The sequence below is a fragment of the Ochotona curzoniae genome, unplaced genomic scaffold, assembly GCF_017591425.1.
Source record: "Ochotona curzoniae isolate NIBS_2020 unplaced genomic scaffold, NIBS_Ocur_1.0 contig_2404, whole genome shotgun sequence".
In the NCBI taxonomy this organism is placed as follows: domain Eukaryota; kingdom Metazoa; phylum Chordata; class Mammalia; order Lagomorpha; family Ochotonidae; genus Ochotona; species Ochotona curzoniae.
The window spans coordinates 5692100-5717272 of NW_024465451.1; the positions used below are offsets into that span (position 1 = coordinate 5692100).

At 43.3% G+C, this 25173-nt stretch overlaps 1 protein-coding gene across 1 annotated transcript in view; it reads right to left on the reverse strand.

Annotated features, from left to right (window-relative positions):
- Positions 1 to 25173, reverse strand: part of KIAA0319L (KIAA0319 like) — a 109021-nt gene that overhangs the window by 72959 nt on the left and 10889 nt on the right. The window contains exon 3 of the mRNA XM_040974192.1: positions 639 to 1165. Coding sequence (XP_040830126.1) covers positions 639 to 1165 — 527 coding nt within the window. The remainder of the gene's footprint in view (positions 1 to 638; positions 1166 to 25173) is intronic.

A 25173-nucleotide genomic window follows, 5' to 3' on the forward strand; every position in this document is an offset into this window, starting at 1 on the left:
AAAATAAGTCACAGTAATCAAGGCAGAGTGAGCAAAGAGTGAGTCACTCCTTTTAATCATTTGCCCAGGAAGATCAACAATGAAAAAACACAATAAACCAAATAAGTTCTACTGATGGTATCTCCCTTGGCATACACAGCTTGGTGAGAAGTGACCCCAAGAGACGTCCTGGCTAAGGGCCACATCCAGCTCCCCAGTCCAGCAGGTCACAGGGTTGATTCTGCCTGGAATAGGAATGTGTTTACAAGGGGGGAGATGGAGGAGGAGGAGAACTTGCCTGCAACCACATCAATCAACTGTTTTGCAATCTGGCAGAAAACACTGCAGGAGCGTTGGTGGAGACTAACACCCACACAACTGCACTTACCTGTAGCCAAGAACAAGCCTAGACTAGATAATGAGCAGCTTTCGGTTTCTCCCAAAGCAACGGTCAGAACTTCATGGAGTAAATCAACATCTCTAAGGCCAACGGCCCTTGTACATCTGGGCAGCAGCAGCCAATGACACCCAGCAGCTGAACAGGCATACTCCTTGGCCTATTATATACTGCCCACAGGCAGCATAAGCCTCACTTCTGGGATGTGTCAAACCTGTGTAGACACAGAACTTCCTGGGCTCCCTCTCCCTAAGATGCTTACCTCTGCAGAGTCCTGGCCAGTCACATTGAACAGTTCCTTTGAGTCATTCACTTCAGCATCCCCCGTCATTAAAGGGGCCACTTCTTCATTGCGATTATCTCTCTTCCAAAGCTTCCTGATCAAGCTCTGATGGTCACTGGCAGATACAGAAAGTCTGAATGGAGCTCTGGCAGGGCTCTGTCTCCTCCAAGATGCCGCGCTCCACTGCAGCCCCAGAAGATGTGGTATACCATCTTCAGGTGGAAACCCCGAATCATCTGTAGTTTGGCGTTTTTTTAAAAACACCAGTATGGAATTGGAAGAGTCTGTCCTAACAGCCTGGCAGCTCCGTGGCTTGCTGCAGTTGGCCCCAATACACATCCCTTCCAGCCACCAAAAGGCTTGACAGGCAGAGTCCCGGCAGCAGGCAGCCCAACACAACTGGACGGAGGGGGATCCTTCAAGAAGCCAGAGGTGATTTTCTCCCCCAGATCTCAGGCCGACTCCAAAGCGCGTCTCCCCTTGCTGGCATCTGCTCACACTGGCATCTAAAAACAAAGAATGAAAACATATTAAGATGGAATAAAAACAGGGTTACTGCTCTGAAAAGACGGTTGGATACCAATATTTGAGGCTATTTTGAAGACAGGTTTTTAAGAGGGTGAGAAGGGCATCTGGTGACTGAAACATAAAAAGGCCTGATATTTCAGGCTGTAAGACTGCTCCACATTCACCAAAGGTTCCCCTTGTCAATGAGTGCAAACCATGCACAGCTTTTACACAGAATTCTCACTTATGAGACAAAAAGTAAAGAAATACTTATTCTTTGAACAGGGGAGGCTGTGTCCAACATCTGATCTCCCACTCACCTCCAAGGCATCTTTCCAGTCAATGTGAAGACTATGGGAGCACAACAGCAGATAGTTCAATAAGCTGGGGTAGTTCACCCTGTGCGCTGGCAGCAACACCAGGTACCCTGACCTCATGCAGGTTACCATTTAATATGGTTTTGCATACCAGGGTATCAGCCAGGATTGTAACAAAAATTATCAAAAATTTTAATCATGAGGGAGACCCTGCGGGAACTTCTTAACAACAAAGCCAGGTCATGATAAGAAATAAAGGGGGCCCGGCGCGGTAGCGCAGTGGTTAAGGTCCTCGCCTTGAACGCCCGGGATCCCATATGGGCACTGGTTCTAATAACGGCAGCCCCGCTTCCCTTCCAGCTCCCTGCCTGTGGCCCGGGAAAGCAGTCAAGGACGGCCCAGGGCTTTGGGACCCTGCACCCATGTGGGAGACCCGGAAGAGGCTCCTGGCTTCGGATCAGCATAGCATTGGCCGTTGCGCTCACTTGGGGAGTGAATCTTCGGACGGGAGATCTTCCTCTCTGTCTCTCCTCTCTGTATATCCGCCTTTCCAATAATAATAAAAATAAATCTTAAAAAAAAAAGAAAGAAAGGGATCACCCATAATGATTTACTGGGGTAACCTGTATAATATGATCCAAAATTCTGGCTAATGCTGTTTATGGATAAACTTGGAGCTGTTGAATTATTTCAGGCAAAGCAACAATTTTCCCAAAGTAAAATCAAAGCATGCACCTTGGGCACAAAATTTAAAGAGGAGATCATTCTCAGAACCATTTGAGTGCCTGGTTATGCAACCTTGACACTGAGTACCTCTTTAAAATTTCAACTCTGGGTCCCTCTTTCCCTAGTCCTAGCCCTATGATACAAATATAAAACACATATTGGAATTAACTAAACACACTAAGCAATACAATCAAAGCACTGGAAAGACGGATAATCATCTCTGCGTATACACAAGCTCAGACAGGGTGATAAAGCAACACTCTGGTAACCAGCCAGAGTGAATCTGACTCCTGTGCACAATAAATGTCCGAGAGACTTGCCGCGGATACAATCAACCGGCAGACAGAAAGAGCACAAGGGCATCGCTTCTCGGCCTTTTGGCTAAGATCAAGTGTAGAGCACAAGGGCAGGTTTCTGGACTCTTGAGAGTCAGGAATGCTACAGAAGAGTCAGCCTACAAGTGTTCTTGAAAATAAGGATGTATTGACACTGACTTAACATTAGACAAGGCATCTTAGGAGGTCTGGAAAGCCAAAATTTCTTTTAAAAAGGATGAATAAATAGCAACTACGAAAAAATGAAGCTGCCAAAGTCAAAGGAATACCCCTTATTTCCGTCTTCAGCTTCCCATGTGGTTATCATATTAATGAATCTGATAATAGCAACCTGGCCGAACAGAGCTGCTGAAATGAGTTAACAGTTACATCAGCAACTACAAGCATGTTAACTTTCCCTCATGCTTCCTCATATTGAACACAGTTAGGGGGTTGACAAAAAATAAAATAACTTGCATTTTCTATACTCTATCATTTTATTTATTTTTTAAATGCACTATGATTTCCACTTCCGTTCAAAGAAAGGCTTGCTATAAGACTGACCTTCCAAATATGAGCAACAGAGAACTAAGCAAAATACAGAAGCAACTCCTCTCCAACCTCGGATAACAGGACGGCAGGACTGTGACCTCTGGGAGACAGGAAGTAAACCAGATGATGGCTAGGGTCACCTGCCTTGCCTGGAGGCTTGCTGCAAACTGTGGCACAGGTTGGGAGAACCCAAGCAGATTAAAGTCTTGCTAGGTTAAGGAGAAAGAGTTCAGGGTGGCTGTAACAGCTATAATTTTCTAACAAATACCTGAAAGGAGCAGACTACATAGAGCAAAAGCTCTAGAAATTTAGAGAGTGGTCCCCTGCAGTTTGTTTGTTTGTTTGTTTGTTTGTTTACATTGTATTTATTTGGAAGGCAGAGTTAGAGAGAAACAGAGATCTTTCACCCACTGATTCACTCCACAAATGATCACAACAGTGGAGGGCTGGGGTAGGCCAGGAGCCAAGAGCTCCATCTGGGAATTCCACATGCATGCAGGGGCCTTAGGATGGCTTTCCTATGTGCACTACCATGAAGTTGGACTGGAAATGGAGCAGCCAGGACTTAAAATAGTGCTCATATGGGATGTGGGTATTGCAGGTGGTGAATTAACCCACTATGCCACAATGCCAGCCCTCCCTTTCAATCTTAAGATTAATACTATTTTGCATAAGTGTTCATTGAAACTGCATGAGGGAAATTAGTAAATTATGTTGAATTGAAGGAAAATGCCATGTGATGACAGAGGCAGCGATTGAAGTTATACAACTGTAAACCAAGCAATGCCAAGATTGACAGCAATCACCAGAAGCTATGGAAGCCAAGATTTTACCCAGAACCTTGGAAGAAGCCAATTCTACTAACAGCCCGAGTTTGAATTTCTTGACTTACACAGAATTCTTTGCCCTTGCCTAGGAGAACATCTCAGGAAACAGTTGTTCCCAAAACTGCCCAAAGCACAGATTCCCGGGATGGCTGACATTTAGGAATGAGGCTATGAAGTTTACTCACATTTTGGATAGACATGTAAATGCTACTCAATGAACTCTGCACAAACACATGATACAAATAAAAGCAATGTAGAAGTCTCCAAATAAAGTTCCTCCTTTGTTAACCATCAGAGTGAACCATCATGCTGGAGAAAAATCTGATACATGTAAAGAATGTGAGCTAGATATAAATAAGTTAAACTACTATCATCTCTCTTAAGTTGCCAAAAAATTCACAGAGACAACCAACTTTACTGATCAATGGATTGAATGTGGGAAAGTCTTCAAGAAGCACTTATCATTCATCAAAGAATTCGTTAGAGAAAAACCCCATAGCATGTGGAAATGCTTTCAGAATGAACTTTGCCCTTTCAAGCCATCAGTGAATTTGTATCAGAAACCCTATAATATAATGAATGTGGTATTGATAGCCTTTGTTCAGAAGACAACTCCTTTCCAACCTTTCTTACCCATTCTGACTGAAAACATAATAGAGAAAAGTCTTTCAACTGTAAGAAATGGGATTGCGCACTGTAACACAGTAGGCTAAGTCACTGGTTGGGAAGTCCACATACCACATCAGAGTGCTGGTTCAAGTCCTGGCCCTGCTTCTGATTTGGCTTCCAATCCTGTTAACGTGTCTGGTAGGCAGCAGGTGAAGGATCAGGTATTTTGGTTTTTCTCACCCACATGGGGAACCCTGACAAACTTGCTGGCTCCTGGGTTTGATCACGCCCAGCCCTGGCTGTTGCAGGCATCTGGGGAAGAAATTCGCTTTCACTCACTCTTCACTCTTACTTTCCCTCTCTCATTTCCTCCCTTCCTCTCTCTCCACCTCTGTCTTTCAAATAAATAAATGAGCCTTTAAGGAATGTATAAAATCGTTCAGAGATAAAATCCAATAATTTATTCTCATAAGAAGCCATATTTAATAAAGAGCTCATCTTCCTAATCATCAAAGAATGCATATGGGAGAAAAAGCCTATCAGTGCCGTGAGGATGGAGCCTTTGAAGGTACAGGTCATCTTTGACTCCTCATTAGAAAACTCACAATGGAAATAAATCTTATCTTTCAGTGATTGTGGAAAAGGCTTTTTAAAAAGCCCAACCACACTGTTAGAAATGTGCCAAAGTCTTCGGACACAACTCAGGCCTGGGGAAGCATCACAGAAACCCAACCCTTATGTAGGTAACGAATGTGGGAAGACTTATTCCCAGAGTTGAACCCTTAAATAACAAAATAAAATCACTTATAAAGAAGGAATTATCACACATAGCATGGTAAACCAAGGAAAAAGTTTAGTCCTTGTTATCACCAAAAAGAAGACATTCAAAAAATTGCACATTTAACAAAAATATCCTTTGTACCTCTATCCTGGAAACCTCATTTCTGAGGATGTTCACTGTAACACAGTTTGCACTAGTGAAATATTTCAAGAACCTAAATATCAAAATAGAAATGGTTACCACAGAACACTGTGGAGCAACTACAAAAATGAGGTAAAATTCTGCATAAAGTTATAAACATATTCCTATGATATCTTTTAAGGTGAAAAGCAAGTTGTTGAAAATCTTCATACTATAGCCTTATGCATAGTTGTTAAAAACAAAGCTATTTTTGTTTGAACAATATATAATTCAAAAAGATGTATAAAAATAAAGTCAAACTTTAACAAAGATCAAGGCAGGTAGCTGGCTAGAGTGGCTAAGACAGCTTGAGACACCACCAGCACACATTTGAATGCCTGAGGCTGCGTCCCAGCTGCTCCTGGTTTTAGCTTCCTCTTAATGCAAACCTTGGGAGAAAACAGGCAATGATGACTCAAGTACCTGGGTCCCTGCCACCCAGAGGGGATGGAGCTTGGGGCTTCTCGTTTTGGCATGGACAACCCCTGGCTGTTGCAAGCATTTGAGGAGTCAGTTAGCAGATGGTAGATCTGTCTATGGCTCTGTCTCTTTCACACACACAAAAAAGGAACAAACTCTTTTAAAACTTTTTAAATAGTTACTGTTATTCTTTCTTTTTTTTAAGATGTATTTATTTGTTTGAAAAGCAGAGTTACAGAAACAGGGAGAATAACATACAGGCAGGGAAAGAAAGAAATGCAGGGCCAGTACCATAGTGTGGCACACTAAGTCTCAGCCCATGGCACCAGCATCCCATATGGACACCAGTTCTGGCTTCTTCACTTCTGATTCAGCTCCCTGCTAAGGGTCTGGGAAAGCAGTAAAAGATGGTCCAAAGCTTTGAACCCCTATACCCACATGAAAGACAAGGAGTAATCTCACCAAGACTTAGCTCCTGGCTTTGGAGTGGCCAATTTGGGGAGTAAACCAGAGGGTAAAAGATGTCTCTCTTTCTCTCTCTCTCTCCTACTCTTTCCATAACTCTGCCTTACAAATAAATAAATAAATCTTATAAATAAAAAGAGGAAGAGAAAGAGAAAAAGCAAGAGGCCTATTTCCTGGTTCACTCTACCAAAAGACCTCAACAGCCAGGGCTAAGCCAGGAACCAGTCACTCCATCAAAATCTCTTCTTAGGGTGGCTGGGGTCTACGTACTTGGGCTATTTGCTGCTGACTGTCCAGGATAATACCAGGGACCTGGATGGGACATGGAACAACCAGCACTTGCACCAATACTCACATGGAATGCTGGCAATCTGCTGTAACACAATGCCAGACCTGGGTCAGTACTGTGGCATAGTGGTTTAAAGCTGCTATTTGAGACCCTAGCATTCCATATTAGGCACTAGTTCAAATCCCGGCTACTCCACTTCCAATCTAGCTCCTTGCTGGTGCACCTGGAAGACAGCAGATAACAGGTCTAGTTCTTGCATTCCTGTTGCCCAAATGAGAGACCCAAATGGAGTTCCTTACTCCTGGCTTCAGCCTGGCACACCTGGCTGCTGCACTCACTTGGTGAGTGAACTAGCAGATGAAGTAAGTCTCTTCCCTCTTCTTTCTCCCTCTCAACCAACCCCATTCCCATCTTCCCCCGCCGCCCCGTGTCTCTGTGTTTCAAATAAATAGCTTTAAAAAAATCAATAACACATTTCCATCACAAAATCCTGAAAAAGAAGAGTAAATTAAACCCAAAATAAACAGAGTAAGCATTAATAAGCCAAGAACTTCAATGAAATAAATAACAATAGCAGTCTAGTGGCTAAATCCTTGCCTTGCATCTTGCTGAGATCCCATAAGGGCACCAGTTCATGTTCCCCTGCTCTAATTCCCATCTAGCTCTCTGCTTGTCACCTCAGAAAGCAATGGAAGACAACCCAGAGCCTTGGGAACCTGCACCCATGTGGGAGACCTGAAAGAAGCTCCTGGATTCTGGCTTCAAATTGGTTCAGCTCTGGCCACTGAGGCCACTTGGATAGCAGACCAGCAAATGGAAGATCTTCCTGTCTCTTTCTGTGGATCTTTCCAATAAAAACAAATAAATATAATAATAATAATAATAATAATAATAATAGGAGAAAATAAAAGAAACCAAAATCTGGTTATTTGAAGGATCAATAAAAATATGGATGCTGGTTCATTTCCTGGCTGCTTAACTTCCCATCCAGCTCCCTGCTTGTGGCCTGGGAAAGCAGTGAAGAATGCCCACAGCCCTGGGACCCTGCTCCCACATGGGAGACCAGGAAGAAGCTCCTGAATCCTAGATTCAGATCACCACTGTGTCCATTTAGGTGGAAGGAAGATCTCTGTCTCTCCTTCACTCTGTGAATCTTTCCAATAAAAATAAATAAATATTTTTTTAAAAAGGTACTGTTCCATATCTAACTTTTAAACTTACTTTCTCATTTCCACCCTAACCAACCACACAAATCTGTGTTCCTCAAAAGCAGTTTTACCATCTACTGATTCCCTCATTTATGAAATAAAGCTGTGATACACTCTATATTTATGAGAACAATGTTAAAGTTTTTGTAATTTATATTCTCTGAAATACACAAGAGCTTCACATCCACTTACAGACATCACCAAACATGGAGAATTACCTGTCGTACGTTCCAAACTCTCAGCTTTCATTTCTATCAGCTTCTGCACTGCCTGCCCCTCCAGCCAGAACTCCCCTGACTCCCTTCTCTATTAAGTTTATTTCTCATATGAGGTCCCAGCTCAATCATCACTTCTTGGAAATTCCTCCATTTGCTCAATATCTTTTCCCCAAACTATAAGCTCGAGGACTGTCTGGCTTTTGTTTTCTTTTTCCCCCTCTCATTGTTGTGGCTTCAATGCTTTCACAGGGCTTGGCATACTACATTGTAGGTAGCCAAAAAAAAAAACACCTTTTAAAATGAGTACATAAATAAGTATATAAACATGCCTGAATAAAAACACTGAATGAATAAACATGTGAACTGTCAGGAAGCCAAGGGCCAGATGTTGGGTGGCTTATGCAAAAGATATGACAAGGCTTTGAAAAAGAGATGAGGCTCATATGCCACAATAAATGAGGGAAGTTCATGAACAATGATTTGGAGCAAAAAGTGGTGTGAATGCCAAGGAGCCAAAGTTTTTACATGAAAGCAGAGAAGTACTGGTCAAGAAGGGACAGTGAGGAGTGATAAGAATGTCAGCCATCCCTCTAACCAGAGGACAGGCACGAGCAGAATGAATGGGTCGCTATCTGAAGCCTAGAGGGAAAACAGTCACGTTGCCAGGAGAAACGAACATTCAGAACATTCTAACGTCTTCACAGGTTTGAGAACAGACAGGCTTTATTAGCTCAATGGATTCTTGTCAATTTATAAGTTGAGAGGGGAGGTATGATAAGTGCAGCTGAGTCAAAAAGCACGAAGTTACACAAAAATGTCAAATCAGACTCACACAAATCATAATGGTTAAGGCACTTCATAACAAGAAAAAAAATGGAAAAAAAAAAAACACATGAGGAACCGATGACAGGAAGCTGCCTATTCATCCTCGGCAAAAAACAGTAAAAGCTTTGAGGCAAATCACGAGGATTATCTTAGGGAGAGAACCTGGGGAAACAGCCCAGAGAATTTATGGAGATTTCAAGGTCAAAGCAAAGGTAACAAAACATTCTATTCCCTGGTTGTTGCTAGCAGCTCTGGCAAAATCTAGACCTTTGAGAAAAGAGATAAAAGCACAGAGAAGCTTTATAACTGGTTTGACCTGCAAAGGTCCTCTTTTGCTTCCATGGCTCCCTGAAAAATGTCAGATACACCACTCACTATCTGGGGAATGAAAAGAAAATGTTTCATAACCTAAATGTGTCCACTCTTCAGGAAGGGACTTGGAAGCCTCCCTCAGGAGATCTCAGCCATCACTCCAGGCCTGCGCGAACAGGTACAGCAGGAGACAGAGAACCTGGGGAGACACACAGAATGTGCCAGATTCTCCCCAGTCCATTGCACCTCTTGACTGCTGTAGTCTTTAACACTATTGCTAAAGCTTAGCAATGAGTAAGAGCTCTGATTCATGTGTGAGTCTTATCTGACAGCTGGATTCTTTGTCTTATGTCAAGAGAAAAAAGCCCGAGAGGACAGATAGTCAGAAGCACTTATATATTTGACAATGGCCAGAAGTAAAGGAAATGTAAAATTTGGGATAGGTTAGCCGGCCATAGTGTTGCTAAGAAAATTAATCCCAACAACCCCAATAAAGAGAAGTGTGCTGAGCTTCAGTTTACATATGTTTAGTTACTGGAATTTTGACTCAGGTGTTTTGTTGTTGTTTAAAGAGTTCTTTATTTTTATTTGAAAAGCTGAGTTATAGAAAGAGAGATCTTCCATCTGCTGGTTCACTGCCTAAATGGCCACACCTAGCGCTTAGGCCAATCCAACACTAAAAGCCAGGAGCGACTTCCAGGTTTCACACATGTGGGCCTGCTTGTCCAGGCCATTAGACAGCTGGATTGGAAGCAGAGCAGCCAAGATTCAAACGGGTGCTGATATGGGATGCCAGCACTGTAGCCAAAGGTTTTTTTTTTTTTTTTTTAAGATTTTGTTTATTTTTATTGGAAAGTCAGCTTTACAAGAGTGAAGGAGGGCCCAGCGCCGTGGCCTAGCAGCTGAAGTCTTCACCTTGAATGCACCCAGGATCCCATATGGGTGTCGGTTCTATCCCGGCAGCCCCGCTTCCCTTCCAGCTCCCTGCTTGTGGCCTGGGAAAGTAGTCGAGGACGGCCCAATGCCTTGGGACCCTGTACCTGCATAGGAGACCCGGCAGAGCTTCTGGTTCCTGGTTTCAGCACCAGCTGTTGCACTCACTTGGGGAGTGACTTATCAAGTGGAAGATCTTCCTCTCTGTATATGACTTTGCAATAAAAATAAATAAATCTTAAAAAAAAAAAAAAAGAATGAAGGAGAGACAGAAAGATCGTCCATCCGTTGATTTCACTCCCCAAATAGCCACAATGGCCAGAGCTGAGCCAATCTGAAGCCAGGAGCTTCTTCCAGGTCCCCCACATGGGTGCAGGGTGCCAAGGCTTTGGGCCATCCCCGACTGCTTTCCCAGGCCACAAGCAGGGAGCTGGATGGGAAGTAGAGCAGCTAGGATACAAACTGGTGCCCATATAGGACCCTTGTGCATACAAGGCAAGGACTTAACCACTAGGCTACTCCCATGCTGGGCCCAGTACTCAAAGGTTTAACCTTCAATGCCACACAGTCGACCTCCTTGACTAAGTTTTTCAAAATGCTATTTAATATTCTTTTACTATGTGTTTAGAACAACTTTTTTTTTCATTAATTAACTGCATCACAGTTTTTCCTCTTAAGTGTTTAAAAGGTGATTAACAATCTTAAATGGTTAATAGACATGGGTTCTAATTTTAACTCTAAGTCCATCATTTACTACAGATGAAACCTGTGAGGAGTAATTTAATCTTGCCAAGACTTAGCTGTCACTGATTTCACTGTTGCTCTTTGGTGAAAGAGTTCATGAGAGCAGGAAGCAGAAAAGCACTGGTAGAGTCAATATTGGATTCTAGAAGTAACTTGGATGAAAGGTAAAATGAAAATAAACTCCAATTTTAGATCAGTTCCTCTCTCTGCCCACGTCTGCATAGCCTGGCTCTGCTCCCAGGACCCAAGCAAAAGCAGTATTAAATCTTTACTAAAAAAAAAAAAAAAAAAAAAGGCTTACAGTTGGTAGAACCTCCGACTGAAAACCCTTTGTGGGAGTCAGAGCCGCGTGGCTGAAAACATATAGAAGTGTAGAAAGCTTATAGAAGTGTAAAAAGCTACTGAGGGTGAGAACAGGGCACGAGAGATCTTCCGTCTGCTCGTTCTCTCCCCAGATGGCTGCAACGAGTGGGGCTGAGCCAGGCGGAATCCAGGAGCCAGCAGCTCCATCTCCATCTCCATCTCCCACACGGGCAGAGGGGTCCAAACACTTGAGCCATCGTCTGCTGCTTTTCCCAGACTATTAGCAGGGAGCTGGATCAGAAGTGGAATAGCCAGGACAGGATGCCATATGGGATGCTTGCATCACAGGTAGTAGCTTGACTTGCAGTGTCACAACAGCAGCCCCAATCCCTTTCCTTCTAAAGTCATGGCAAGCAGAAAAGACAGGACTTCATGTGTATTACCTGGATGATCCCCCAAAAAAGAGACTCTGGAACTAGCAATGCTGACTTACATCACCACCCCTCAAAACACAAATCTGGCACAAAATCTAGACCAAGTTTCATAATGCCAAGTAGCAGAGTAGAAAGTTCTACAGAATATATGAATTATTGCCAGAAGAAAATTCATTAAATACTTTTAGAAAGCTGTGAACAACCCTGGAAATATTTAGAGACAGTACTATTGCCTTTGGCATTAAATCTCAGGTAACAAGCTTGACTGAGCGAACAAACTTGGAAACTACATTGGCTTGCAACGAAGCAAAAAGCAAAGACAGAACACCCACTAGTTTAGGGCTGTGTTGTTAATGTATTCAAAAATTCATCCTCTAACCAGTTTCACCGGATAGTATCCCAGTGGGAAAGTATCATATTCCCACTGGGATACTATGGGAATGTGTGGAAATGGGAATAGAAAGAATGACCCACCAGGATTATTTTTAAAACAACAATAACAAAAGGAAACAGATGAAAAGTGTTCTCTTGAGTAGTGGTTTTTCTACAGAAAATGATATGGGGTCAAGGGGCCCAGTGCACTGCATACTGACCATAAACCTTTGCGCCAGTTGGAATCCAAGTTTCTCCACTTCTAACCCAGCTGATGAACCTGAGAAAGCAGTGGAAGATGACCCAAGTGCTTGGACCACCTCTGCAAGAGATCCAGATGCAATCTGGACTGCTGGCTTTTGACAGGCCCAGCCCTGCTTGTTGCAAACATTTGGAGAATGAACCAGTGGTTAGAGACTTCTGTCTCTCCCTCTCTCTATGTAACTCTGCCTTTCAAATAAATAGTAAACAAATCTTATTTTAAAATGCAAGGATAATTCACAAAGTTTGCATTAATTTTTTTAACATTCATCAAAGCTAAAATTTTTTACTTGAAATTTCATATTTCTATAATGTAGTTAGGAACTCGCTCAACATTTTCCTTTCCAATGGTGTCCATAATGAACTATTAGCAAGCAGCAAGGCAGCTGGAGTCAGTGAATGCCCTACACCAGCAACCTTTCGGCAGTCAATAAAAGCACGCCTTCTTTCAGAAGCAGCAGGCCAAGATGGCTGCCACATGAAAGTGACACACACAGGTACATTATCGAACCCAAAACAACCGAGGCCTTTCAAAAATCCCGGGGGGTGAGGAGGGGAAGCTCCACCTTCCTTTTGACTGTCAGCACGGCTGCTCCCTGAACACCCACTAATAACACAGAGAAAAATGGCTACATCTGACTCTACCCCAGCTCTCCCCTGCAGGGTTAGCATATTCAGAGAACAAGGCAGGGGAGGTAACAAAGTCCTTTGAAGGGCACAATCGGGTATTGTGAAGTTTGGAAAAGTCCAGAGTAATTAATAATCGCTGCCCTCTCTTCTCTTTTTCAAAAGGGCCAACATGTTTTTCCTCAACTGCACATAGGTAGGACTGAGAGGTGGCAGCTGCCTCACAAAGCAGCTCTTTGAAAAGAAAATAATTACTGCTCATTGCCTTTGCTGTGTGCCTAACTTTGTTAAGAGCACAGTTAAAGTAAACAGCGTAGGTGATTTGCTGTAATGAGACTGACTGCTAAACAAGAACTAACAGGCTTTGTGTCCGTATCCTGCCTCCTTTCTTTCATTCCAGTGTTTTCATTTTCCCAAAGACCATTCGGATCACAGACAAACTCCCTGTGGAAATAGCTGCCCACCATATACATCTCAGCTATTACATTAAATCTTGAACATCTGCTAGATGGAAACCAAGTATCCAAGAACAATCACATAACTCGTGTCCCAAGGCCCTTGCCTAAGAGTGCTCAGAAGAGTAAGTCCTCTCCTATAATCCTGCCCCCTAATGGAGAAGCCTCAGAGAGACTGGATTATGACAAATCCCTGAAGACAAAAACAGTACCATCCTGTCTCCCCAGAAGACAGCAATATTTAGATGCAAAAGTGTCCTTTTAATCTGTCTGCATATTCTTCACAGGTGAGAAAACAACCCCCACTGAACCTAGGTTTCCTCAGAAAGCATGTTCAAGGTTCCCAGGTTGGGAGGGAAGGGCATTATATAGAGCCCTCAGGAAACTGATTTAAATTTTGTTCTGACAGAAAATCCCATATCAAGATCAATAATCCCCATCCTCACCCTTATCTTTTGATCTCCACCCCAAATATCTCTCTACTCAGCACTTCGGTTCCTGAAACAAGGCTGCTTGCATTTTGAATTTAAACCTAGTCACTTTCAAGCTAAGTATTTCAAGTCAAATTTCTTTATTTAACAAGTGAAAAACAGGAGTGAAGTTAACCTCATTCACAAGGTTATTACAGAAACAACCGAAGCAAAGTACTCAATCACATGCCTGGAGTGTGTCCTTTTGCCACTGTTTCTGCCGTTGTGATGACTTGGGTAGTCATGTCTCCGGAAGGCTTCCCCGTGACACCTGGTCCGGCTGCTCTGCGCATCCCCCAGCCCTCTGCCTCAGCCTCTCCTCCCTCTGTGCACACACCGCGACCACAGCGGTTCTCTCCCTAGATCCCACTCCTCCCTCTGCCTCACACACTCGGCCTTCCTTAAGTAATGATGCTGTATCTTGCACCTTTGTTTGTGCAGACCCAACAAAATGCTTCACACACAGTAGGCAGACATTCAAGAAGCTAATTTTAAAAGTAAAAATCACTTTTTAAAATTCCCTCAATATTCAAATTTGTTAATTTTTAAAAATTAACGAAAGCAATAGATGTCAGCTCCAAATGGAATCACTTGAGTTTGAGTCACTTGAATCAGCGCCTAATGCTAATTAATTTCCTGGGCTGAAAGAAAGGAAGGCTGCAGACAAAAAGCAAAGCTCTGAGTACATTAAGGAGTTAGAACAAGCTCCTGAAATTTCATAGGAGAGCACTGAACGGGAACTAGGGTGAGAGATGTGCAGAGAGAGACTGGAGAAAGAGAACCGGCCTTCCCTACCTAAACCACAGACTGGAAAATCCTTTCAAATCACAAAGCATTCTTTCCTTATAAAAGGATCAGCCAAATGTCAGTCTCCTTCGCTATTTCAGACCACTTTCAGTCACTCAAAAGCAAGACGGGCTTTCACTGAGGAACGTTCTGAACAAAGCAACAGAGAATGGTTTCCCAGTTCTTCAAGGCAAATCGTCATCCATCACTAAGGACATCTAGATGATGCTTTCAACTTTCTCTCTCCTAAGCAGTGATGAGAAGAAACAAAAAGAGGGCCCAGCACAGTAGCCTAGCCGCTAAAGTCCTTGCCTTGAATGTGCCAGGATCCTATATGAGCGCTTGTTCTAATCCGAGCAGCCCCGCTTCCCATCCAGCTCCCTGCTTGTGGCCTGGGAAAGCAGTCAAGGACGGCCCAAAGCCTTGGGACCCTGCATCCATGTGGGGGACCTGGAAGAGGCTCCAGGTTCTGGCTTTAAAACGGAGTAGCTCCAGCCATTGCAGCCGCTTGGGGAGTGAATCATTGGATGGAAGATCTTTCTCTCTGTCTCTTCTGCTCTCTATATCTGACTTTCCAATATAAATAAATAAATCTTTAAAAAAAAAAAAAGAAACAAAAAGAGGCAAGCACTGTGTCACAGCTGGTTAGGCTGTGCCAGTTCAAATCTGATTCACTCTGCTTCTGATCCAGCTTTCTTGTTAATGTGCCTGGGAGGCGGCAAGACGATGGCCCTGGCACATGGCTTCCTGCCATGGAGATGTGGATGGAATCTCTGACACCTTTCTTTTAGCTTGGCCCAACTTCGACTATTGAAGGAAATTAGGGAACCAATGAGTGGGAAATTGTGTGTGTGAGTGTGTGTGTGTGTGTGTGTGTGTGTCCTTCTCCCTTCCTCTCTATGTCACTCTGCCTTTCTGATAAAATAAGCTGTTAACTAGAAAAAGGAAAAGAAACAGTACTGTAAAGTTTTGGTCACCTAGATAAAAACATGGACACTATTCTACCTCAAGTTTCATTCTTTTAATTTCTTACTGTTTTTCTAAGATTTATTTACTTTTATTGGAAAGACAAATCCACAAAGAGAAAAGACAAAGATATTCCACCCACAGGTTCACACCCCAAATGGCCACAACAACTGATCCAAAGCCATGAGCCAGGAGCTTCTTCGAGGTCTCCGACACAGGTACAGGGTCCCAAGGCTTCAGGCTGTCCTCCACTTCTTTCCCAGGCCATAAGCAGGGAGCTGGATGAGAAGTAGAGCAGCCTAGAAAAAAAGTGGGGCCCATATGGGTTGCAGCAACTGGAGGCAGAGGACTAGCTAGTTGAGCCATTGAGCCTGCCCCTCATCCCTTTAATTTCTACCTGGTACTTAAAAAAATTGGAACGAGTGTTGTGGTACAATGGGTTAAGTCACCATCTGCCACACCAACATTCAATATGGGCATTGATTCACATCCTAGCTATTTCATTTCTGATCTAGCTACCTGCTCATACACCTGAGAAAGCAACAGAACATGGTCCAATTCATCTTGGGTTTGTGCACCTATATAGGAGACCCAGAAGAAGCTCCTGGCTCCTCCTGGCTTACTCGTGACCCAGGTCTGGCAACTGCAATCATTTGGGGAGTCAACCAGTAGATGAAAAAGATATGTCTCTCCTTCTCCCTGTATAACTCCACCTTTCAAATAAATATATCTTTGAAAAAATAAGTCACAGGCATGGCACCATGGTCTACCATCTAAAGTCCTCACCTTGAATGCACCAGGATTCCATATAGGTACCAGTTCTAATCCCAGCAGCTCCACTTCCCATCCAGCTCCCTGCTTGTGGCCTGGAAAAGCAGTGAAGGATGGCCCAAAGCATTGGGACCCTGCACCCATGTGGGAGACCCAGAAGAGGATCTGGGCTCCTGGCTTCAGACTGACGCAGCAGCGGCCGTTGCAGTCACTTGGGGAGTAATCATCGGACGGAAGATGTTTCTCTCTCTCTCTCCTCCTCTCTGTATATATCTGACTTTGCAATAAAAATAAATAAATAAAAGTCACAATTTTGTATTAATTGGATATGCTTGCTATTATATTTCAAAAGACTCATCTGTGAAAATGTAGCCCAAAGCCATTTTTCACAACCAAGTATTAATCGAATCATTGATGTGGCTTAAAATAGCTCCCCTTACCATAAAGTCACCTGCTCAGAAATAATTCAGTCATCAAGAGCTTCATAACATTTAAAGACAGATTGAAAGCAAATGATTAAATCGTGTACTTTAAAGAAAAAAACAACCTGCAACTAGGGGGTTATACGCGCATCTGATGTACTCTGAATCCTGCTCCACTTCTCCCACCACCTTATGACTAAAAGACTCTAGAGAATGCTGTCAGCAAGAAGAGCACGCCTCCAAGCCACAGCATGAAAGAGCCCACACCGCTCCGTGGAATACTGTCTTTGTACTCCAGAAAGCACAGGTATCAAATGATAACAGATACACCTTAGTCTTTCCGTACATAAAAGCATAAAAGAAAAACCTGTTTTTTCCGGAGAGTAAAGCACCTAAATGCGATGTCGTGAAGGTAGCAATTCTGTGTAGAGCTCACTTGTAGATGTTATTGTTAACAATCTACAGCTGATTGCCATCTCTGACTGCAGTTATTATGGGCTGATAAATTATTTGCATTCACCACAATCATGCCAACCTGCTTTTGAAACCCACACAAAAAATCATGAATCAGAAAACTGAGAGGTTTCTTTCTTTTCGTTTTTCTTATTTATTTTTTGGCTGGTTTGTTTGGCTGTTTATAAAGACAAGGTCCTTTGGAGAGCTGCAGAAGTTATATAAATTAAATAAGAGCACTAAGCTTGGGAGGAAATAAGAAAATAATATAACTACCCACAAGGTGCTACTTCAGTAGATAAAGCCAACAGAGAAAAGTTTATGTCAGTTTGTCCACTAAAAGTCTCTCTTTTTCAAGCATTATGTAAGTGTCATAAAAAAAAATTTGTAAAAAAATTAAAAAAAAAAAAAGCTGCAGTCGGCTCAACTGGGACATAGGAGGACTCAGTACAGCCAGGCTTCAGACACTTCAGTATCTCAAACCACTTTCACTTATTGCTTATAGCAAATAAAATGGAGAGTTACAGATGCCTTCTCATCTGTGTGTAAATGAAAGCGAAACTGTGTGAGTAGTTAGTATTCTTAGAATTTCTGAGAGCAAGCTTAAATTAAGGCAAAGCCAATCTGTACAGAAATAATGTTCTTGGGGCTCCTTCCTCTAGACTTCACAGCGCTGGTATAAGCTCTGTTCATTCTACCTCTCCCTCCGAGACAAAGATGTGAAAAGAGCTCTGCAGTTTAAAACCCACTTCAAATCAATCTGTGGGGAGGTTCAAAGCAAAGAGCATATCCCGTGTTTCAGCTGCCTGCTATGGAACAGGGGTCAGCTCTTCTCTGCCCTATTCTTTGTGCTCCACAGCACAACTTGGGACTTACCACCCTGCTTTATGTTGCTACTTCATTCTCTGCCTCCATACTGTGAGATCTCTGATGGCAGGAACTGGGTTTTATTTAGCCTGGGATAGTGTTTGTTGGCCCGAAATGTACTAAGCTATAGTATGTACATGTCACCTAGATAGCATTGATCACAAATGACATAAATTAAGTACCCCAGAGAGGGCATTAAGATGCAATCACATATGGGTTTTTAGCCCTAACAGCTAAGATGTCATAGAAGAAGCTCACAGGAGCACTTAGGCTTGACTCCTGGCTCTGGCCCCTGGTTCCAGCTTCCTGCCAATGCAGGCCGTAGGAGGCAGCAGCTGATGGTTCAAGCAACTGACTTCCCACCACCCCGACAGAAAACCTAGACTGATCTTGGCCCAGGCTGCTGCAGGCATGTGGACAGTGAACCGGCAGATGGGAGCTCCCTGTCTCTATTTCTCCCCCACTCAAATAAACAAACACAATTTGCAAAAATAATAATAATAAGATAAATGCAACAACTCTAAGCAGTTAACTTTCTTTTCTATAGTAGTACACATTCTTTTTTTAAAATAATTATTCCATTTATTTGAAAGGCCGAGTTCTATAAAGAGGGAGAGACAGAGAGAGATGTTTCACCCACTAGTTCACTCTCTAGAAGGCCACAACCGTGTTAGGCCAGAGTGACACCAGTAGCTCCATCTGGGTCTCCCACGTGGGAGCAAGGGCCCAAGCACTTGAGCCATCTTCTACTTTCCCAGGTGTGTTAGCAGGGAGTAGGGTCAGAAGTTGTCAGCCATTGGAACTTGAACTGCCACCCATATGGGAAGCCAGTACGGCAGCAGCAGCTTCACCTGTACCCACAGTGCCAGCCCCAGTTAACTTTTAAGACCCTGCACGTGAAACAACACATGTAAGGAACCAAGGACTACAAACACTGGAGAAGTGTGATTTCATTCAAGTCCTCACCTAATGGAGCAAAGGAACGGAGATAATCCAGTGCTGCTTGCTTTATTCACTATAGACCTGTGACTTTTTACTAATAGACTTCATTTTTATAACATGTATTTACATGAAACTTCCTCTCATAGCTACTTTTACAAGTTGATGATACTTCACACATTCTACAGAGAGGAATGCAAAGGTTAAAAAGCCTACTTGGGGCCCGGCGCGGTGGCACAGTGGCGCAGTGGTTAAGGTCCTCGCCTTGCATGCCCGGGATCCCATATGGGCGCCGGTTCTATCCCGGCAGCCCCGCTTTCCTTCCAGCTCTCTGCCTGTGGCCCGGGAAAGCAGTCGAGGACAGCCCAAGGCTTTGGGACCCTGCACCCGCGTGGGAGACCCGGAAGAGGCTCCTGGCTTCGGATCGGCATAGCATTGGCCCGTTGCGCTCACTTGGGGAGTGAATCATCAGACGGAAGATCTTCCTCTCTGTCTCTCCTCTCTGTATATCCGCCTTTCCAATAAAAAAATAAAAAAAATTTTTAAAAAAGCCTACTTGATGAGGTCCACTGCCCTGAGCTTAGATGCCGTGTCTTCCCTTTAACCTTTTACCAGAAGGGGTAATATGAGAATTACACTGTGAGAAATGTCACAGTGCAGCCCTGAAGCAGACCCAGGGGAGCGCAGTCAAGAGGAACTATGAAAGCCGAGCAGTAAGGAACCAAGGAACCCACGAAGCAGAACTCCCAAGGAGAATGGCAGCTTGTTTTGAGTTTGGCTTGGGGCCAGATGCCATAGGTCACCCAACAGGGGTGCAGATCACTCACCTTTCTCAAGTGGAGCCTGGCTCTTTAGCACCTCTCCATGAGGTTGCTTCGATTACTCTGATTAAGACCCATTCACTCTAGCAGGACAATTTCCAAAAACTGCCATCTGATCCAGGCTGCCCCCAGTTAAGGACAATATACATTGATTGGTATTAAAACCAACAAACAAGCCTATGAGAGGAGTCATTTCCTAATAAGTAGGAAGGCAGTCCTCTTGAAACTGTAACCCCAAAGCTCCAGAAGCAAAGCCAAGTCCCAAGGCCCTGCCCCACCCCAGCCTCCAGGGCTGTGAATACCAGCAGTTCCCTGTGACCCACAAGTGGAGAGCTAAAGAGCACATGCTCCCTTCAGTGTCACGGTGCTGCTGAGTTAGAACCAAAGCGTAAGGCTAAGCCAGGTAGAGGAAACAGAGCATTCCTAGAAATCACATCATCTGGGTTCACTTACAAAGGGGAGCTGGGCTGAAACACACTGGACACACATCTTTAGGTTTGGTGCAGAGTCTGCAGTGGGTGGGGTTTCAGAGAGATATTGACCAGCATTCTTCCCTGCTTCTGTTTCTCGGCAGAAGGTTTGCTCAGCATTCAGAAGCATTCAGAACTCCTTCTTGCCTTGGGACACTGACTGCAACTGATCAGAGAAAATCAGGATTTGATGGCTAGTGTATCTAATATTCAGAAAATGTCCAGAGGACACACACTTGCAAACGAAGGGCAAAGGATTCAACACTGTGACAAACTGGGTTAAGCCACCCACTTAGGACACTGCATTCCATACTGTCTGGTATGCTGGTTCCAGTCCCGGTTGTTGTATTTCCAATCCTGCTCCCAGTTAATACACCTGGGAAACAGCACATGATGGCTCAGGTACTTGAATCCCTGCCACTTGGTGGAGATCTCAGCTCCTGGCTTCCACCTGGCCCAACCCAGCCCTCCCCAACCCAGAGCCATTTGAGGAGGTAATCAACAAATCAAAGTTCTCTCTCCTCTCTCTCTCTCTCCCTCTTACTCTCAGCCTTGCTCTCACTCTGTCATTCTGCCTTAAAATAAGCAAATCTGGGAGGAAAAAAAAAAGCACAGAGGATGAAACCATAGCATGCTTTCCTTATCTCCAAATAAGCATCCTCACTACTTATTCAGGGATGTGGAATATTAAAGGTGAGATAATGTCGGCTGGATTACAAAGAAAGCTGGAGATGCACACTATTGTGGACAGGAGCTTTCCCTATGTAATTTGTGGCAGGGGGTTAACTCTGCTGAGACCAGCAGGAACTATCAAATCGCCCAGACCCTTCTACTCCCTAGAGGCTATAGGAAAGCTGGGTCCTTGTCATCAACACAGCATCCCTGAGATGGCTTCAGGCTCTTGGGAGGAAATCTTGATGCAGTCCCACCATCCCTCTAAAAGAGAATTTCTGTTGTCCACGAATGACAAAGCAATCAATAAGTTGCAAGCGCCATGTGGACAGAGACCATACCTGTACTGCTTACCTCCTGTAGTATTAAAGCCTAGAACTGTAGGAACCCAACAAATACCTTTTTTTATAGAGCTATGCTGGCACACTGGTACAGTTAACACAAATTTGGCATTAATCTTGCCCACGATGCCCGCCAGCAACTGGCTGCTTTTCTCCCAGCAGTGTAACATTTGCCTAGGTACAGTGCAACCTTGGCAATTGCCTACAGTTGGGGTCCAATAAATACGTTTTGAGGGAAGGCCAGACTAACTTGCAAGCTACTTTTGACACAACACCCAAACGTGCTACTGAATTGGCCCCAGTCAAATCATTATTCAGATTGAAAAGACAGAGTCAGTTTGGTTTGGCATAAGATCTGCCAAGGCCTGGGAACATTGTTAGTGTTGGGGGAAGTTAACCAGGGCAGACAGCAAAGTGATGTCATGGCAGCGGAACAAAGTTTTCTTCATATTTATTTAGCTGGAGGAGGAAACAAGTGGCCTGTCCTGCTTCTTATAGCCTTTTACAATCATGGCAAATACTTCACACAGTGTATTCTGTCGCAGACTTCAATCAACCTCATCGGGCACACTGAGCTTTGTCAATAGCAGCATACTTCCTCTGTTGTGCAGAAAGGTCAGTTTCCTACTTTCTATTTAATGATGTAAGGACTGAGATCCCACTGTGTATACATTTAAGAGGTTTAAAAACCAGTAGAGGGGCCATCTATTTGGTTGAGCAGGTTAACTCACTGCTCCCAACTCCAGCACCAAGTATCATGTCCTGGCTGCTATACTTCTGATTCAGCTTCATGTTAAAGCACTTGGAAAGGCAGCAGTTGATGATCAAATATTTAGGTAGGACCCTGCCACCAGAGCTGGAGATCTGGATGTAGCTCCTTAGCTCCTGGCTCTAGGCTGGCTGAAAGGTATCTCCCTCTCTCTTTCTTTCTCTTCACTAAGATCTTTGATGTTCTGCTTTGAAACTGAAAAGAAGCCAGCACTCTGCTGAATGCTAGGTTAGACAAAACTATAACCAAATTATATTATATATTATAGTAACTACTGCTAACATTTGTTAAATTTTACCTAGAGTATCCTAAGCCCTTTGCATGAGTACTTTATAATAATCATATATGTGGGGCCCAGCACAGTAGTCTAATGGCTAAAATCCTTGCCTTGCATGCACCAGGATCCCATATGAGTGCCAGTTCATATCGCGGCCAGTTTGTATCCCTCACTTCCCTTTTAGCTCCCTGCTTGTGGCCTGGGAAAGCAATAAAGGATGGCTCAAAGCCTTAGGGCACTTTACCCACAAGGGAGACCTGGAAGAAGCTCCTGGCTCCTGGCTCCTGGCTCCTGGCTTCAGATCGGCTCAGCTCTGGCTGTTGTGGCCATTTGGAAAGTAAACCAATGGATCAAAGATCTTTATCTCCTTCTCTCTGTATATCTGTCCTTCCCATAAAAATAAATCTTAAAAACAATAATCATATACATGGCACTATCATTCCTATTTTATAGATGAAGAACTTGATGAGCACTGGACTGTAGTTAACACCCCTCACCCCATAATAAAATCAGGCCTCAAACTCAGGCCTGTCTGACCCGCAAGTCCAGGCTCTTTGTGGCCACTATCCCCTAGCTCTTGATTATCTGTTGGAAAGCAGCTGGTCATGACCAGCTCTTACAACTTCTCTCTGAAGCTCATATAGTACTGTCAAAAATGGCAAAAGGATCTTAGTAGCACAAGCTGACTTTTCTTATGAAAACTCTTGAATGAAGGAACAAAAAGAATGCTTAAAGGCAGGCCCTCAAATAAAGAGCAATGCATTGCTCTTTCACCTGAGAATAGACGTTCATATACTAACATAATTCTTGACCATGTTTCAGATAACTTTACCCAATGCCTTGAATTACAAGATGTTACATTACGAAGATTTTTATTTTTTTTAAATATTTTAAAATATTTTTTTCTTTTTTGTTTAGTTGAAAGGCAGAGTGACAGAAAGAGGAAAAGAGAAAAGTATCTTCCGTCCAATGGTTCACTCACTGCAATGGGCTTCTCCTGGCCAAAGCCAGGTACCTAGAACTCCCTCAGGGTCTTCCATGTGGGTGGCAGTGGGTCCAAGCTCTTGGGCCATCTTCCACTGCTTTTCCAGATGCTTAACAGAAAGCTGCATCAGAAGTGGGACTCCAACCAAGATTCCAATATGGGATGCAGACATTTGAGGCAGCAGCTTACTCAGCCACAACACCAATCCCTATATTACTGAGATTTTTATGAAATGTCCAAAATAAGCCAAACATCTATGCTTTGTCTATAATTGTTATTTTGGGGATTTTTAAAAAGATTTTTTAATTGATTTCTATTGGAAAGTCAGATATACAGAGAGGAGGAGAGACAGAGAGGAAGATCTTCTGTCAGTGATTCATTCCCCAAGTAACCTCTTCCGGGTCCCCCACGCAGGTACAGAGTTCCAAGGCTTTGGGCCATCCTTGACTGCCTTCCCAGGCCACAAGCAGGGAGCTGGATGGGAAGCGGGGCTGCTGGGATTAGAACCAGCGCCCATATGGGATCCTGGCACATTCAAGGTGAGGACTTTAGCTGCTAGGCTACTGTGCCGGGCCCTATTTTGGTCTTTTTTTTTTTTTTTAACTTGTTCCATCTTATTATATCTTGCCTTGAAGAATTCCTGAGGAGAGACAATTTAAGATAACTTTGAAGTTTATCTGGATTTACTGCCAAATATGCCATTTTCACATCTCTCTTCACTTTGTCACCCAAATTAGAAAATAAATTCACAGGACCACCACAGTGGTATTTCAGGCTAATCTACCTGTAGCACTGACATTCCATATGGGCACCAGCTCTAGTCCTGGCTGCTCAGCTCCCTGCTGATGGCCTGGGAGAGCAGCAAAGGGTGTCTCAAGTCCTTGGACTCCTCCACTCACATAGGGAAACTTGGAGGAAGCCCCTGGCTCCTAGCTTTTAATCAGCTCAGCTCCGGCCATTGTGGCCAACTGGAGAGTAAACTGGTAGCAAATGGAAAATATCTCTCCTCTGTCTCTTCTTCTCTCTGTAAAATATGCCTTTCAAATAAAAATAAACAAATAATCTTTTTTAAAAAGAAATTTATGCTTGTATAGAGCATGTTTCCTAATGGGCAAAAGGAACCAAAAGCTATAGCACAGTTTTCTAAAATAGAGGATGATTATCTTTTATTGAAGCAGAGTCAAGGAAAAGACAATGATTTAATTTCATAAGGAGCAAGGTTAAAGTTAGAAATCATGTTTAGTTTTATGTCAATTAGAATGTAATGTAACAAGTGCATATATACTTGCTTAATGCTAGTTGAATTTCAGAATCAAAATCCTTTACAATTTGTGTTAACGACCAGAAAAGTCTGCCTTCCCCCAACTGCCATGTACTCAAGTCATTTTCTTACAATCTGAAAAGACAGATTTAGGATTAATAATTTATTACCTTCCTGTGCTGCAGTGTAGTTAAGGATACAAGACAGTGTGGCAGGAGAAAAGTTCCTGTCGAAGGCTCATTGCTGTAAGATATATTTCATTAGTCATCGACCTCAAATTAGGTGCCCAGAAGATACAAGGGGAGTGGGGATATAACACCACTTAAAAATCTCCTAAAATGCTTTCTCCCTGAAGACTAATACATGCTCAAAGTATAAATTCTTTTTTTAATTATTTTATTTTAATATTGTTTACACAGTTAAGAGGGATGCATACCCATATGGGCTTCCGATTAGCGAGAGGAGGGTAGAGGTATGGAGGAAAGTATATTGGACAAATGTTTCAGTTCTTTTTTTCCTTGTGTCCACAAGGGGAAAGGGGAGGGGCAGTAGATGAATACATATA